Source organism: Peromyscus maniculatus, chromosome 7, assembly GCF_049852395.1.
Source record: "Peromyscus maniculatus bairdii isolate BWxNUB_F1_BW_parent chromosome 7, HU_Pman_BW_mat_3.1, whole genome shotgun sequence".
In the NCBI taxonomy this organism is placed as follows: Eukaryota; Metazoa; Chordata; class Mammalia; order Rodentia; family Cricetidae; genus Peromyscus; species Peromyscus maniculatus.
The window spans coordinates 57,154,983-57,173,700 of record NC_134858.1 but is presented as its reverse complement, the minus strand read 5'-3'; the positions used below and the strand labels follow the sequence as shown (position 1 = coordinate 57,173,700).

The 18,718-nt window shown below is 39.3% G+C and overlaps 1 protein-coding gene and 1 long non-coding RNA gene across 31 annotated transcripts in view; one reads left to right on the top strand and one right to left on the bottom strand.

Moving 5' to 3' along the window:
* Nucleotides 1-18,718, top strand: part of LOC121830865 (uncharacterized) — a 45,641-nt gene that overhangs the window by 10,486 nt on the left and 16,437 nt on the right. The window contains exon 2 of the long non-coding RNA XR_006074149.2: nt 8,668-8,758. This is a non-coding gene — a long non-coding RNA (uncharacterized LOC121830865). The remainder of the gene's footprint in view (nt 1-8,667; nt 8,759-18,718) is intronic.
* Nucleotides 1,476-18,718, bottom strand: part of Myo9a (myosin IXA) — a 245,921-nt gene continuing 228,678 nt past the window's right edge. For all 30 annotated transcript variants that reach the window (XM_076575367.1, XM_076575372.1, XM_076575375.1 and 27 more), the window contains 3 exons: nt 9,004-9,206; nt 6,999-7,120; nt 1,476-5,817 (listed from right to left, as the gene is read on the bottom strand). In XM_076575367.1, coding sequence (XP_076431482.1) covers nt 5,366-5,817; nt 6,999-7,120; nt 9,004-9,206 — 777 coding nt within the window. In that variant the 3' untranslated portion in view covers nt 1,476-5,365. The remainder of the gene's footprint in view (nt 5,818-6,998; nt 7,121-9,003; nt 9,207-18,718) is intronic.

Genomic DNA, 18,718 nt, shown 5'->3' with positions numbered 1-18,718 from the left:
TCTAATACCCTCAGAAAACTCAGAGCTATGCTATCAATTTCAGAGAACAGAAACCAAGTATCAATTATGGTAGAGGTACCGAAGGTAGAGAAGCTATGGTTATGGAGGAGGAGGCTTTAATATGGGAGCTGAGTCTACAAAACCCGCACATCCCCCTTGTTAGAGTTTGGAGAGAGCTGAGGAATTCAGGAGCCAAGGGTTCTAACACCCACAGCTTAAGAGCTAGAACTCCAGCCACTAGGTGTTGCTTCTCTTAAGGCCAGGGCTGTAAGCTTCTGCCTTGAGCAGCCAAAGCTGTGAGACTTTGAAGACTTAGAACCATTAAGTTCCTAGAAGTTCTCAAGACTAAGAGAGCTAAGTGTCTAGATTTAGAAGGCTAGCTTGTGAGCCTCTAGAACTCAGGCCTGTCACCACTAAAGGGACTGCCTGCCTAGTCATGTTCAGATACAGCAATATGCTCCCCCGTTCTTACTCATGACACTCTAGCCAACACCCTCTACTCTCCTCCGCCCTGTTGTAATATGTACCTAGAGTGCAGACTACCCAGTGTGTTCAACTCAATTATTGGGCAAAGTTTGGATTACAAGGCAGCTAGCTGATGAGCTACTAGAGTATGTCGTCTGTGGGTTCTCAGAGACAAGAACATGTAGGGTCTTCTGACCTCTGGAGCCATCTAGATTCAAACAAAAGATCTCTTAAGTAGCTCTTGGCTACAGCACTGAGGGTTAATAGGGAGATGATGTAAACTTGTTTTCAAAGCAAGGATGCTATGTAGACTTTAGATTACTTATCTAATCAGACAGCCAGCCAGTGTGGATTGTGAAACCTTCCAACAGCTGGATTGCCAGCATCCACACTGGTTGTGAGAGCTGAGACTATTTTTTCACCTGCATCTCTATGGAATGGCGGCTTTCCCTCCTCATTATGGGATGGGGGGGGGGTGCGGGTGCCACATTATTTTGTTTCTTTTTCTATGAATTTGTTCCAGGTCTCTGAGTCTCACAAGGTTCTGATGGTTTGGGTTTTTTTTCTTTTTTGAGACAGGGTTTCTTTGTGTAACAGCCCTAGCCCTGGCTGTCCTGGAACTCAACTCTATAGACCAGGCTGGCCTCAGAGATCTACTTGCCTCTGCCTCCTGAGTGCTGGGATTAAGGGCATGTGCCACCACCACCCGGCTGGTTCTGATGTTAACTATTGCTCACCTCAAAATGCAGCTATACATTTGTTTGGGTTTTTTCTTCACAGGAAGTGAGCCTGTCTTTTATCTCGGAATTCCCTCTAAACTGTCTTGACAGGCAGCAGACCAGTACCTGGGCTTGCTTCTCCTCTGAATTCAGCTGAGTCCTAACAGCAGTCATTTCTGCATTTATCAACTGGGAATTGGGTCCTTTCCTTTAATTTTATTAGTGTAAGAAATTAGTGCTGTTCCTTTGGGTTATGAATCTGATTGGGAGCCAGAAAATAAACCACACATATTGTACTTCTGGAAGCTTTGTTCTTTAATGAGCCATGGAGTGATTTGTTCAGCAAGCTGCTTTTGTGTAGCCATACAGTGCATATTCTGAGTGACGCAAACTGCACTTCATACAAATGTCTTGCCCCCTCCAAAAAAAAAAAAAAAAAAAAAAAGTAAATTACAAAGTGCTGCTGATTGCATTGGGAATGTAATCAGTTCTGTGAATGAGATAAGTCATTCTTATAGAATTCTTAAACAGTAAAGTGGCCTATTTCACAGGATATGTCCTTTTATAATACACAGTATTTTAAAAATTTACACTCACCATACTTATAAATTACTTTAAATCCATTAAAATAATATAATACTAATCTGTAGTCCACACCTTTCCCATAGTAAATACAAATACTTTGCTCAAGAGGTGCAACTTTTATATGACCTAAGAGTGCTGATAAATAGGCATTAAGAATGGGTGGGTAACAAGGCAACAGACCCATTGGTAGAGCTTTTTTTGAAGTTTAAACCAAGAGATCAATAAGATCTAATACACTGGAGATTACCCATTTAACTCTAAATCAAGTGTGGAAATGTTCCAGAGAAATGTCACAAGTACCCTAGGGACACAAAAAGTCGGGTCTTCTACAAATACGTAAAAATCTTACTACTAAGGCCAGCATGGTGTTGGGGCACAGTGCTGGGAAGTTATCACAAGTGTGTGGGTGCATATAACACACCGTTCAATACAGAGGAATGCAGGTCCATTCCCCACCAAGACTTAAAAGTGGGTAAGAAAAGCCATCTGGACAGCTTTCTATGGTTACAACTCTCTGAACTTCATACACCTCCTGAGAATCCTTTCTTCTCTCTAGCTTATTAGTTACAGTTGGAAACACAGCTCACAGGCATAGAGGTGAACAATATAACCTCCCTTGATCACCTGTCAACACACTTCTGTGACTCTGTCTTTGTGAAACACATATCTTCACACCCTATGCAAGGTAAGAGTGACAGATTTCCAAAGACTGAGAGTTGGCCATAGTGACTTGTGCCCTGAACTCACATCTTTGTGTCTCTCCTAGTAACACTCAGAGAAAGAGGGTCATATCTCCCTGTATGTTTCAGAAGCCCAGTGGCCAATTATAGCTAAACAGCAGGAAGTATAAATTATGTGCAAACTGAGCATGTTGCCTCCCTGAATCCTGTATGCATTTGCTGAAATTTGCTTCAATCTGTGATGCAGAATGAATTGGCTTCTGCTACATTTTCTGTGATACACAGCTCCAGACACATATTAATGAATGGGTAGAAAACAAAGTGTAGATGTTACTGAGGGCTAGAAGTATGTGATGTAACTAGAATGCTCTGAAGTTTGGAGCACGGGCTCCACATGTGAGCCACTCTGCTGGTGCCAGAGAGATTCTTTTGATGCATTTTGAGATTGAAGAAAAGCAGTGAGGCAGAAGCAACAGAACTGTGACCCTGGTGTGGACTGTATCCTGAATGACTTCAATAGTGTCGTGTGTGGTGATGCAGAAGCCCTGATAAAAACTGATGGAAGGAGAACATTTGCTTCTGACAGTATTGGGCTTCATCTCCATCAGACCAGTAGTGCCTCCTGACCCACAGGAACAGTAGCTTTCTTTTCCTCAAAGGAGGGCCTACACTTGTTGAGACATTCTTAGGACTGTGTGGATTTCCCCGCCTCATCCTGGCAGCTTGTTAAATGATTAGAAATTCACAAATCTAGCAACTGAAAAAAAAAATGTTTTTATTTAACTTTATTCAAATTCAGGTTTTAGGTCCCTGAGAAAAATTATAAAATCTTTTAATATCAATTACCTTGTTCCTACAAAGTGCCCTATGTAGGTAGGTTTTTCCTCGGCCCCAAATTTACCTTATAGAAAAACAAAACAAAAAACTAAACTGAAAAATTTAGGTGGGAGAATGTGTGTCATGTGTTGAGTTCCCCAGCCATTCCTCTGAAACGAAGGAAATTGTTCAACAGCTTAAAAAAAGAAAATATTTAAGTAACGTTTTTGACCCAAGTGGAGAGCAACAGTTAACATCTAGCTGTAGCTGTTCTTCCCAATATTAAAACAGAGTGTGTAGTCCTCAAGGCCCAAAGCAGTACCCCACCTTGACACAGCCATGCTGGGTTCCTTTAGGACACAGTGTCCAACATTTTTATTGTTAATGCTTGTGGGACATAAAACTTAACATTTACTGATTGACCATCATCATTGGGGAGATTTTCAAAGCATCCTTCATGTGTCTCCACGTTGAACTCATACCAGGGAGAGGGAAGACTCCTGCTACCATGAGCTGCTGTTCAGAATGATGCTACAAGTCTCATCTCTAGAGCCAGCCAAAGACCACTGAAGCAGTGGCATGAGGTTCAGTGTTGTGTAAGAGGAGACCCTGCCTTAACAAAAACTTACGATTCTCATAACTTCAAACCAAAGAAAATGAAGAAAACCAAAATTCAGGTTATAGGTGGTAAAGGCTCTTTTTGTAACAGTGCATGTGGTAGTTAGACAAAATGTATTTAGTGACTTTAAAAATAAACATTTTCACATAAGAAAGGGTATCATGTTTCATTTCACATACATTATAAATAGCAAAAAGATTTCTATTCTCACAACTGCTAGTACATGATGTTTCAGACATTATAACTTAGGTACATGGAGACCACCAGTAATGAAAAAGATGCCTTTACTTTTCCCTCAACTCAGGGGTGAATGGTTCTCACCACCTGTCCAATGACCACACATCTGTAGGAAGAAACTCCATGGAAAGAAGGGGGAAGCACAAAGTTAAAAAGAACTAGGCATACTATACATGTGTATTTACAGTAAACTTCAGGAACAAGTATATTAACAAAAATAGCTTCAAGTAGTCCTTGATTTTTTTCATCTAATACTGATGGTCTGAGAAAAAAAGAAGACAAAAGTTAAATAGATCCTATGAAAACTTTCTACATTTCTTTTGGCAGCTTTCTATAACACTCATGCAGTGTTGTATGTGAGACCTTGTAGAGAAGTGACAACATGGTCACATTTCTGTCTGAGTCTATGGTGGTGTCCCACCAGCAGATGAACAGGCTCCCATACAGTCTTCAGTTTCGTCTATACAACAACAAAAGCCTGGGTCAATCAGGACGAAGCCTTCACATTTAGGGATTACCTAAATGTGTCTGTGCCATAGAAAACAAAGACTAGAGGAATCTGATCTGATAATCAGGACAGTATGGCTACAGAACTTTATCCCATGCAATAATATATTTGGCAGGAACTAACCAGTATTGATTACTATGATATCAACATCAACAAAAGACAAAGCATGGTCTCTTCACTGTAGGACCAGATAACCGAGACATGCTCTGATGGCTTAATGGAAATCATAGTTTATGTTTCCAAAATATAACATGGAATATTTTTAAATTAAATTTAAAATAGATGGCTTGGGCTTTTTACTTATAAATCCTTGTGGAAAATATATTCTACCACAGCTACTAACTATCCCAATACAAACTCATGGTTAAGAGAGGTTTGTGTATTTTCTTCAAATGCTAGAAATGAGAGCATTCCTCAGGATCACAACAGCCTCCTAGTTCAACAACTATCTGTGGGAAGGGAAGGTCGGTGGGGGAGAGGCAACTACTGTTGGCCAAAATCCCCCTAGGTGGCTTTGTTTAGTGGAATCTCAAATACAGCAACCAAGGCACAGCTGGCCCATCCCTAGCAAGCTTCAGAGAGGCCACTTCTGCAGGAAGCCCAGCGATCCAGCACACAAACTGCTGAAACAAGAGGCAGAACCATTAGGACTGACTGTTATGGACAAAGTGACCAGAAGAGGCCCCAAAGATGAGATGTGTTCACCACTCTAGCCACATGGGGACACATCTGTCATTCAAACCATAAACTCATTATTTCCAAAGAGTGGTAGCTGCTGTGTAGAGCTGCAGTCAGGGTCCACCGTTTTCTTTCGGCCAGATGTGACTGTCCCCTCTGGGGTCTCTTTGGTTTTCTGAGGTGAATTTTTCACATTCTTTAGTTTTTGTTTGCCCTTTTCAGGGTTGAAGGTTCCTCTGCTGATGAACTGAGGCCTGTCTTCTAGGGATTTGGCTTGGCCTAGTGGTCCTTCCGTTCCCAGGGCCTCACAAGCTGAGGCAGCTCGGTAGAATGGAGACTTGGAATAAATCTGAAATCGTTTTCTAGTGCCATGAGATGATGTAGTGTTAGATAAACATGAAGAAACGGAGGAGTCCACAGAGTCTGGCTGCTTTCTTAGTGGCTTTCGCAACTTGCTTGAAGGCTCAGACTTGGCAGCTGTTTTCAGGGAGCTAAGGGCTAAGCTTCTCTCTAATGTAAACACAGAAGACAAAATTGTACATGACAGTGTCTCTTAAGAAACATCAAGGAATGAATAGAAGCCAGTGTTCACATGTGAAAATGAATGGGTCAAAGTTGTGAGGGTCTAGCTGATCTACTTTGTGCAGAACCATTCCTTAAAAAACTCTCTTGGGTTGGGCCTGGTGGTGTACACCTTTAATCCCAGAGCTTGGGAGGCAGAGGCAGATAAACCTCTATGAGTTTGAGGCCAGTCTATATAAGTTCCAGGCCAGCCAAGAACTACAGAGTGAGACCTTGTCTACAAACAGACAAACCCTCTCCATCCACTTCTACAAATACTTCATAGTAACTCCCAGAGAAGTCTGGTATGTTTGAGTATGAGGCCAGCAGAGACCTACAATCGTCACCATTATTCCAAAGGTTCTGTCTCCCTGAGATACACAATTAAACACTTCCTTTGGTGTAACAATTCCACCTTACAACAGGGCACTCATTCTTAGGAAATGGCCATGAGATGAACATACACTGAGATTACTGGCTTGTCCCCCCATGGTAAGTTACCAAAATTAAATTACCAACTGCATTACACTGAGTGTGAGTCTAATGAATAATTATGAGGAAGCATCACAAAGACCTGTGATTCCTTAGGAATCTGTCATATTTTCATGTGAGATCAGTGCATTTGTAAAACATTCTCAACTTAGCTTGGGAATTTTTTGTAAGACAGGGTTTCTCTATAATAGCTCTGGCTGTCCTGGATTTGTAGACCAGGTTGGCCTTGAAATCAAGAGATCCACCTGCCTCTGCCTCCTGAGTGCTGGGATTAAGGGTATGTGCCACCATGCCTGGCTTGGAGATTTTTTTTTTTTAAGACCATTAAAAAATTTGTTTATATATTTGTGTGTGTGTGTGTATACTTTGCTTGCATGTATGTATGTGCACCAAGTGCCTGGCACCCTCAGAGGACAGAAAAGGGCATCAGATTTCCTGGAACTGGAGTTACAGACAGTTTTAAGCTACCATGTGGATGCTGGGAATTGAACCCAGATCCTCTGAAGAGCATCCAGTGAGTATTCCTAACCACTGAACCATCCCGCCAGCCCAGCTAGGGAATTCTTATTCCTTCTTGACAAAACAAATTGTGTCTCTAGTGTAATATATTCATTTATCAGATCTCTCAAAAATGGTACCTTCAGAATCCATATTCAAATTTTCTGAGCTATCAGCAGTCCCAATAGAGGCCTCAGACTCAAGGGTTTCATCATCAGAAGCACGAGGTTCCAATATAAGCATCTCAAATGTTAGTTCTTCCCTACAAGATACAATCAATAAACTCGTTAACATGATAGGAAGCAGAAGAAAGATGACAAAAAAGACTTTCCATGAAAGCAAAGAAGCTAAATGGCAAAGACATTCCCTGCTGTCCCACCAAGGTGATGAAGAGGATTTATTTATATGCAAAGGAATAAGTGGATGACAACAGGAGATGACAGGAATGGTGAGACAGGCTGAGGCAGGTTGCTGTAACTGAAGCATTCTGAGATGAACTCTGGACTGAAAACTAGAGATTCTAAATTCATTCATGAAGTATCAGCAAGTACTGTTCTCTCTCTGGACCTCAGCCTCTTCATCCAGAAAACACACTAGACTGTCTCCAAAATTCTTTTTAGCTCTTAGATTATGTTCGACAAATAGAAGCTTAACTAACTAAACACAGACTTTATCTTCTACCTTGATCACATCAAGGCCTTTGGATAAGTAAAACATTGCACTTGTTTGGCCTGTAAAGCTTACATTATCTCTGCCTACAGTATATTCTAATTCATCAGGATCATGCACCTATATTTCAGTGATATCCTTTCATTTTACTAAGTTACTAAGATTTGGCTTCTAACCTTATTTCCTTACTAGGGTCCTAGCAACACCTTGATTTATTTCAATTAGTACCTTCACAAAAACTCATTTCAAAATCTAGTACCAAAATATCTTTATGTCTGCAACTTTTTCCCTCTGCATTATTGACTTTTTCCAGTGAACAAATCATATAGCTTGTCAATTCCTGGTACTCTGCTAGCTCTGACTCTAGGTTTTTCTTTAGATCAAGTCTCCTCCTGTCAGACCCTTCCTAGCCTTCCTTCTACTTGAAAAGCCTGAACTCCACAGATCATCTTTTTAAGCACAGCCTTGCCAGCTGCTCGCTACTTCCATGTGCAGTCACACGTCTGAGATTTATGCTTATACTTCTGCACTCTCTCTTTCCTAACCATTTCCTATTTATCCCTCTCTAAGACCATGCTCACCAGAGCTGAGGTAGGTCATCTTTCCAGCCCTTGGTTAAGTAACTACTGCCTCACTTTTTCCACAGCTGAGCCTTAGCTGCTTTTCAGTTGCCCTAAATTCCAGAATCAATCCTAACATTCAAGTTTCCTAATTCTTCATGAATCAAGTTCTCAGACCTAAGAAGTGAGCTATAGGGACTCAAGGAAACCTTTAGGATTTCTTAAAAGCGTAATGCATGTCAATCAGAACTAGTACATAGTACCTTCAGGGAGAACCATGGGATATTCATCTTCCTAAGGGGTAATGTCAACCCATTCCTGCCAGAGTGATGGAGGGAACAGAATTTCTTAGCTTTCCTCTTTGAAATCACAACAGGTTTCTCTACCCAGTATCCCAGAATCTAGTGCAGGTGCTGCCTTAGTCTATCTAGTTGTTGGACCCATGGTCATACTGATTTCTAAATAATAACATGTTATTATTCCTTTATGTAACTGCAACTAATGCCTATGCATGGAGAGAACTTTGTCTTAGCCAAGGGACTCTTACTCTTCTTTTTGCAAAACACATCTGTTTATGCAGGCTGGTCTCTGACTTGTCAAGACTGGAATACCTCACCTTGGCTCTCCATTGTTCATGCCTGTTGAATATGGACTAAGACAGCATACACTAGGTATGTATACTCTCCTATTCCCACTGCTCAGCATCAATATTCCTATCTCATGGAATTTCCTTCCCTGAGGTGAGAATTTCCACACTCACCTTGAGTATAGGCAACAAGTCTCTGATAACTCCACATCCCTTGGACCACCTGACATAGCACTTGACACAGGAGATAAGGAACTAATGAGGGAAAATAAAGGGTAGAAGGAAGGAAACACAAAAGACACCGCTATCTCCTCTTCTCTGGACACTTACTTCTCCTTCTGTAAGTTCTCAATCTGCTCAGTCAGCACTTTCTCCTCCTGCTGCATTGCTGCTTGCTGCTGTTCTGTGATGTCAGTCTCCATGGCTGTCTCACTAGTCATGGTTTCTTCAGGGACATCAGACATGGAAGGCAATCGGACTATAACAGGAGAGGATGGACTTGGGTAGTTTCCGCGATGCATACGCCCCTTTCCCTGCAGAGAAATTGATTTTAGAAAGTAAACTACCTGTGTCAGTTTTACGTTGATCACTTTGGATAACAAGTGTCCTTCCATCACATCATGAGAATGAAAGGACTGAACAGGCATAGGATATTTAGTAAGATACCATAAATCCAACAAATTAGGTTAGAAGAATTCTATCAAGAACACTGAAACAAGGACATACATTTCCAGGCCTGGGTGTTAAGAACCGATGTGCTGAGATGAGAGGCTTCTTTTAATCCAAGCTATGCACTAAACAGCTTCAAGCCAATTAAAACCGAGTTATGTAGTCACAGGAGCCACGTTTCAGCCATTCCAGAGCCAGAGGCAAAGAGTGGCTACCACACTAACATTGAAGATATATGTTATTTTCAACATTGTAAGAAGTTCTGACAAAGCTTAACAGCTTTAACCTTGTAAGGACAATCTCTTACTGGGCAGATCAAAAAAACATGTCCTGAAGCTAAAGTTTTACAGGGAAAAACATCATACAAGAGATCACTATTGTGAATTTTTCTTAAGAATTTTCTATTTTTGACATGAGAGAGGGAAAAATCTCATTATTCTTTTAAATGTTACCTTACATATGAATTTTAGTTTCTGGTTATAGCTGACTAGGTTTAACAGATTGAATCTCCTGCCAAGACGATTAGATCAACATTAAAAAAACAAAACAAACAAACAAACAAAAAAAACAAAAAAACACATGCTTGAAAATACTGAGTATCTAAGGGGCAAAAAAGGCCCAGCACTTACTAGTGATTTGCAGTTTCAGGAGAGATGGCGGAGTCTGAGCAGAACTTTGAACATATTATAGTTGGTAACTATAGCACAGTCCAGCAATAGTCAGGAGCTACATTAGCCTGTATATATGTTTACAAATCTTTATCAGAATAAACTCATTATTATTTATGAACTATCTGTGGCTGTTTTGTTCAACAGTGGCAGAGATGGCCACTCTGTTCAACACTGATCCTTCAGAGAAAAAGCTTGCTAATAACTGATGTACAGAATAAAAGGGTATGAGTTGCTGCCCCATAAAACCTCCATGCCTAACACTGGGATCCCCAAGGTTTGCATTCTAGACAGAAGGGTAAACTGAAATTATCACAGTTCTTACAGATGTGATAGCCTAGCTTCAAGTCATCTAAATGGTCTATATATATTTGGTACAAAAATTTTTAACTTCTAAGACTGGATTAAAATGATGAACTGCTAGTGCCCAAGGATCTTGCAAAAAATAAAATTACTCTTTGCAGGTAAGCAATGTCATCCCAGGTCTCAAAATACTTTCTACAAATCATTTTTTCAAATAAAAAATAACCAGGAATAAAAGGAGATAAGTCAGCGGTTGGTGGTGGCACACGCCTTTAATCCCAGCACTGGGAGGCAGAGGTAGGCGGATCTCTCTGAGTTCGAGGCCAGCCTGGTCACAGAGCCAGTTCCAGGACAAAGCTCACAGAGAAACCCTGTCTCAAAGAACAAAACAAACGAACAAAAAACCCAAAAATCAAAAAAAGGAGATAAGACAATGCAAATGAAAACAAACAGATGACAAAAGCTCTGAAGAATTATGGCTACCAGACAAACTTAAAGATCAACTGTTCAAGCAGGTGGGAAAACATAATCCAATTAAGTAGAATGGAAGTGAAGTCTTTCTAAAAAATACCCAAAATCAAGCCAAGAGAAACCAACACAAAAGGAAAATTTTATAGAAGATGGTAAAAGAGAAAAAAAAAAAAACAGTAAAAAAAAGACCCACAATATGTTTAAATACTAGGTGAATAGAGGTGAAGAGGTAGTAGACTAATGTATAGACTAATATGCTAAGTCATAAAACATTAAAAAAAAAATCAATGCTGTTAAGTGACTGATTTAAAGGTCTACATATGTCTACACAGGAGGACAAAAATGTTAAGGTCTGTATTTAGAAACATTACTAAAAACCCAAGCCAAGAAAAAAATCTTAAAAGCAGTCAGAAACAAACAAAAACAAATTCCCTGCAAACAAATAGCAATACTTAGATTCTAAGCTCCACAGAAATAATGGAAGAAAAAAAAATAAGCCAAATACAAAAAGCAAGCAAACACACACACACACACACACACACACACACACACACACACACACACTGAAATATTTTTTTTAGGCTATGAAAGGAATAAGTTACCACCAATCTAGAACTGAACAGAAATCTTCAGGAATAAACTAGAGAAAGAGAAGACAAGGAAAATTTGGTCCAGGCAGATCTAAGCTAAAATAAGTTCTCAATGGTAGGGAGGAAATGCCCAAAAGAAAAGTTCGAGATTCAGGAATGAAAACACACAATGACAATGTACAGACTACTGAAAACAAAATGTTTTGTATTTAAAATCTACAAATAGCAAAAAGAAAAAAAAAAGGAAAAAAAAATCTGCTAATAGCAATGAAGTCAGACAATAACACATTCAAGTCCTTTCACATTATCTAGGAAAATGATAAAAAGTACCAATTAATGAACACTGAAAGGGTATAGGTTAATGATGTGATCTTTAGACTAAAGGAGTATAAAACCTCTAGCAGAATGAAAAATGGGATAATATCAAGTAAGGGGGAGGCAATAAAAAAGAACAAAAAAGTCCAGAAAGGAAAAAGGAACAACACATCAGGCAAAACAAATAAAATCTGCACAATAAAAACTGATCTAAAATATAAACATAGGGGCTGGAGATATGGCTCAGTGGTTACGAACACTGGCTGCTCTCACAGAAGACCTGGGTTCAGTTCTAGCATTCACATGCTGGAACTTACAAACACTGGAATTCCAATTTCAGAGCATCTGACACCTTCTTCTGGCCTCCTCGGATATCAAGCATGCCTGTGGTACACAGATATACATGCAGGCAAAATACTTATAAAAAATCCCAGCACTCAGGAGGCAGAGGCAGGTGGATCTCTTTGAGTTCGAGGCCAGCCTGGTCTATAGACTGAGATCCAGGAGAGGCACCAAAACTACACAGAGAAAACCTGTCTCGAAAAAAAAAAATTAAAAAAAATCCAAATGTAGTATCAACAGCATTAAATGTATACTGATCAAATAAATGCTCCTGTTAAGATTGGAAAATTGTCAGAAACATGTAATTTAAGGGCTACATATAAAATATTCAAAACAGTTGAAAGCAGCTGATGTGGTGGCTCATCTGTAATGCTAGCACTTGGGAGGCTCTAAGTTTGAAGCTATCCTAGAATACATGAGTTCCAGGCTAGGTTTACAGAGTGATACTATGTCTCAAACAAAAAGTTTAAAATAAAAATAATGAAAAGTTGCAGGTCATGTACTCTTTAATCCCAGCACTTGGAAGGCAGAGACAGGAGAAACTTTGTGATTTTGAGGGCAGCCTGGTTTGGTCTACAGAGCAAGTTTCAGGACAGTCTGTACTACATAGAGAGACCTTGTCTCAAGAAACAAACATAAAAGCTTAGGATAGGGTGAGAAGTGCCATTTATAACAGGAAGATATTTTAGAGTGACAAAAGCTAAATTATGAAGAAGGTATAGCATTTCCAAATTTGTATGTCTATGTATCTATAGCCATTTCTTAATGGCTTCAAATGATTTGAATAAAGTATCAGCAGAAGTAAATACATAGAAAAAACTCTAGTTTTTTTTTTTTTTTAGCACCAAGGGGTTAAGTATGCATAGTAAACTATTAAAGATCTAGCAGATACATTCTTCCACAGAATTAAAATGGACTATGTGGTGATATTTTGTTTGTGCTCTAACAAATAAAGCTTGCCTGGAGATCAGAGTCAGAGCTAACCACTAGAGGCCAAGCAGTGGTGGCACATACCTTTTGCCCAGCATTTGGGATCTCATGGCTTTATTCCCAGCACTTGGGAGGAGGAAATAGGAAGTGATATGGCTGGGCAGAAAGAGGAAGTGATAAGGTGGGGGGTGGAGATAGGAGCTTGGCTCTTTCAGGCTGAGGATGCTGCATAGGTAAGAAGTCCCTCTAGTGGCTGGCTCCTTTACTGATCTTTCAAGCATTTACCCCAGTATCTGGCTCTGGGTTTTTATTATTAAGACCAAGTAGGATTCGTGCTACAGGACTATGTCCCAATTTATTTGTTTGCTTGTTTATTTATTTATTTTGAGGCAGGGTCTCACTATGTAGTCTTGGTTAGCCTGGAACTCATTATGTAGACCAGGCTAGCCTCAAACTTACAGAGATCCACCTGCCTCTGCCTCCCTCATGCTGGGGGATTAAAAGCATGTGTCATGATGCCTTGCCGAAGTTATTTTTATACAAATTAGAAAAACACAACAAGTACATTTAAGGGAAGGGCATTCTAGGACAATTTTACATATAAGCACAGGAGCAATCAATGCCTGGGCAATCAATGATGGTTTAACATCGATAAAATTGACAATTCTCTAAGCCAGACACATAGCTTGAGCCTATAAAACCAGTGCTCCTGAGGCTGAGGTGGCAGATCACTGAAAATTCTAGGCCTGTCTGTGCTACATTTTTAAACATCTTAAAAAAAAGTATGAAAAATTTCAATGTGGATATATTAAAAACCTAAAAGTATGGTCTACAGAGCAAGTTCCAGGACAGTCAAGGCTATACAGAAAAACCCTGTCTTAAACAAACAAACCAACAAAAACAAAAGAAAACAAGGCCAAAAGAAAAAAAACCATAAAAGTCAACATTACACCACAATAACAACTCAGAAAACCAGGAATCAAATGAACATGCTTAGTCTCAAAAAGAATAAAAATTCTATAGCAAACATCATGTTCACCAATGGTGGGACATGCTAAGAATGACCACTACCACTGTTTCATTCAGCATTCTAATTCCTTTAGAATTAGAACATTCATTCTAATTAATTCCTCTAGAAAAAGAGGAGGTGTAAGGACTATAAAAGAACAAACAGAACAATCATTCATAAATGATACAGCTGGGAAATCCAAAGGAATGATCAGAACAATTATTAGGTGACTTCAGTAAAGTCACTAAATGTAAGATAAAAACACTAAAGTAAATTGGGTATTTTATGTAACAAGCAACAAAAAGAAAATAAAAATTCTAAGTACAATTGATACTATGTTTTAAAATGTTACACACTGATAACTAAAGTTAAAGATAAGTAAGATCTCAACATGTAAAATAATAAAACGCTTAAGAGAACTTATATACATGGAAAGGTCGTGTTCATGGGTTGGGAAAATCAATACCAACGAAACAGCAAATCTCTGAAAAGCAACCTACATATGTAGTGTCATCTCAACAAAACAAAAACAAACAAACAAAAAAAACCAGGGGTTTTGTGCACGTGACTTCATACTTTATGTGACAAAATGAGTCACAAATAACCCAAACTGTTGAACCAGTTCACTAGAAAGCTGAAGTAACTGGGCCAGTGAAGTGACTCAATGGGCAAAAGCACTTGCTATACAAGGTTGACAGCTTGAATTTGATTCCCTAAGCCCACATTAAAAAGGGGCTTGCATCTAGAATCCCAGCATTCCTATGGTGAGGTAAGAGGCAGAGACAGAATTTTTGGGAAGCTAGTCTGGAGTAATCAGCATGACAGAAACAGGAAAGACTTTGCCTCAAAACAAGGTACAATGAGAGAATGGACTTCCCAAAGTCCTCTGACTTCCATACACATGGGTAACATATTCCTCATATACATGACACAATACAAAAAAGCCAGATTAAGAAAAGTAGTAGTACCGTCAATATGATTGTCAAAATGAGGTAACTAAAAACAGACTAGATACACAGATAAAATAATGAAGCTTTGAGAAGATAATGATTACAACCTTACTAAGAAAAATTCTTAAACATACCCCAAAGTACTAATAAAACTAGATTACACTAAAATTAACCTCTATCCATCAAGACAATTTATTTATTTTTTATTTTTTGTTATGAAAGTTATGAATGTTATGAAAGCAGGACTGGGCTTCACCTGGTGATCATCCTACCTCTACCTCCTAAGTGCTGGGATTACTTACATGTGCCACCATGCCTAGCTTGAAAAACACTTTGTGTGTTTGTTTTTGAGACAGGGTTTCTCTGTGTAGCCCTCGCTGTCCTGGAACTCGCTCTGTAGACCAGACTGGCCTTAAACTCAGAGATCCATCTGCCTCTGCCTCCCAAGTGCTGGGATTAAAGGCAGGTGCCACCACCATCAGCTCAGAAAGTCAAGAGTAAAAGAAAAAAAAAATGAAAATCAAACCATAAAATGGAATTCTTGCAATGGAAATAGCTGATCAAAGGATTATAGGCAGAATTCAAAAAAAATTAGAAAAAAGATAAACACCCAAGTATAGAAAAGCATATTTAGCAAGTTCACAAAACAAGGCATCTGAAGGCTGAACTGAACCCTACTTGTGTACATTCGAGTCACAGGACAGAACTCCAAATTTAAGAAGTGGCATGTATATTGTAAAGGCTAAAAGTAAAGTACGTGACAATACTAGTGCCGGGGAGGTGATGAATCAATCATTCAGAAATTCCTGTATACTGCTAATTAGAGTTCAGTCATTTTGGGAAATGTTAAAGATATATCTCATGATCAAACCCTTATATATTACCCTAACAAAAAATGAGTGCATGTTACCCATTCCCCTAAACAAAACTCTACTGCCCATAAACAGTACACTGAATTAACTGTGGTATATACGTTCTCAAACAAGATACAGCAACAAGAGAGAACTGACTCACAACTAAACACGTCATGAATTAAGTCTTTTTTTTTTTTTTTTTTTTTTTGTTTTCGAGACAGGGTTTCTCTGTATAGCTTTGCGCCTTTCCTGGAACTCACTTGGTAGCCTAGGCTGGCCTCGAACTCACCGAGATCCGCCTGCCTCTGCCTCCCGAGTGCTGGGATTAAAGGCATGCGCCACCACCGCCCGGCTTGGATTAAGTCTTATACACATAAAACTGACTGAAATGTCAGATACAAAATAACACATAGTATACAGCTTCATTCATATGCACCTCAAAAACAAAATTTGTGCTCAAGGATACAAATTTTGGTGGCAAACAACAAAGAAAACAGAAGTATTTGCTGCAGTCAGTCTTTAAATGCCTGGTCTGTTTTTAGGCACCCTGTTTTGATTTTGATCATCTTATGTTGACAGTACCTGTAGTTGGGAGTTGCACTTGGGAGACTGAGGAAGGAGGACTGCAAGTCAAAGCCAGCCTGATGTATACAGTGGGGAAAAAAAAAACAGAAACAGAGAGCTCTGATTAATAGATCTGGGTTAGAATGCTACAAGCCTAGCCTATAGTTGATTTCCAAAACTAGCAAAAATGCTGGGGTCCAAATGCTTTAATGAGAAGGATTCTAAGTGACAACACCTTTTTGAAAGTTATTTCCAGTTTACCTAATAATACTGTTTTTCCTTAAGATTTACGTACACAACAATGAAGAAGAATAGAAAATATACTATAATGCTAAAATGACTATGGCCTATGAAGAGAGTTTGCTATGGAGTTCATAATGGAAAAAAATCACAGGAAGGAATAGCAAGACATAACAGATGGACATAAACTCAATACTGTCAATCAGTGTAAGCCTACATAGTTAAAGAATGATGATAAAATATGGATTATGAGTAGGAAGACACCTCCCTCATGAGGAGTTATGTTATTTTCTGATGATTCAAAGTACATACATGGAACTGGAGTTTGTTTGCAGGTTGAATATATCAAGAGGAAGAACTGTACAGCATCCGGATAGAACTAGACGTAAGTAGCTGGAAGCACAAATCTTAGAATCCTAACAGAAAATTTACCCCAAATAGGAAAGTAAAGGATCACTGTTGTCATTCATTGGGCCACAAAAACAGGAACCAAATTCTCAGACTATGTCTGAGTATCTTCTTTCCTAAGAAAGGAAAGGTCCTTTATCCAAGGGTTTTCTAGGAGACTACCAGCCTTGCATAGTAGTCTTACATAAAGTCCACACTGTATGATATCGAGATATGAGCTTTCTATGGTAGTAGGTATTAAGGCTGATTCAAAAGTTATATCCCAACACCTGTAACTATGGTTCATCCCATAATGGGAATTAGTAAAGACTTTAAATACAGCCACTGTATGTTTGCATGTATCTTCAGACTTTCTGCGTAGTGCAGTAAGCCAACCAAAGTACTGTGGTACAAGAGTCAGTCTCTCTCTCTCTCAGTTGAGAACTCAACCTAGGGCCTCAAGCATGACGGAGGCAAGTACTCGACCACCAAGCTCTATCTTCAGTCTTGGTAGAGTGGTTCTGAAGATAGTTCACGGGTTTCCAATAGGGTGTGGAAGTATTCCCAAAGGATGTACAATATGGACACTGTTTTCATAATAGTATCCTTTCCACTTACTGACATTTACACTAATTAGATAAAACCAACAGTGGGTGGAAACACACTGTGAACACCTCCACATGATCAAGGCAGTGGTACAAAACTGTACTACTAGTCTTCACATTTTTTGAGACAGGGTTTCTCTGTGTTGTTTTGGTGCCTGTCCTGGATCTCCCTCTGTAGACCAGGCTGGCCTCGAACTCATAGAGATCCGCCTGGCTCTGCCTCCCAAGTGTTGGGATTAAAGGCGTGTGCCACCACCACCTGGCAGTCTTCACATTTTTTTAATACCATGTATTCACAGGTAAAAATTAGTCAGTTTCATGCCATCAGTTAAGTCATATAATAATTATTAACCCTTAAGGGTTAAACTCACTGTTTTTATTTATATATGATAAAAATGACAAGTACATAAAAGCACCTCCCTCTGCTATATGCTGAGGGTTATCCTAGAAAACAGTATTTGTACACAAGCTGAATGGCTTAGCAAGCGGAATGACTTAGCTGCTTTTATCTTCAAACACTGGGATAATTGACAAAATATGACTATTCACATAGGAGTATGTTGTACAGACTTTGACGCTATTTGAAAGGAACCTATTCTTTTCAAGATACCATTTCTGTCACTGATAACACTTTAAGCATTCCAAGCAAACATTAGAATTTTAGAAAACTTGTAACTGCCCTGAAAGTTTGACAGCTTCCCACACCATGTTAATGCCATCAGTAAGAATTTAGACAGAAGATACAGTCCCATCTTAATCCAGTGGTTCTCAACTTGTGGGTCACTACCCCTTGGCAAACCTCTACCCCCCAAGATATTTACATTACAATTCATAACAACAGCAAAATTACAGTTATGAAGTAGCAACAAAAATAATTTTATAGTTGGGGTCACCACAACATGAGGTACAGTATTAAGGGGTTGAAGCATTGGGAAGGTTGAGAACCAGTGTCTTAACAGTACTGTCATTGTACACAGACGACAGGTTCAATCTGACTGTCAGGAGAGTAAATCTGGAGCTACCACTCATCTTTACTTAGACTGCTGACAGAACAGCAATGTAAACAGTCACACAGAACTGCCACAGAACACTGGAACAGCATGCAGAATTCTGTTTACCCTATAATTCTTCCTCCAGATAAAAGTTGA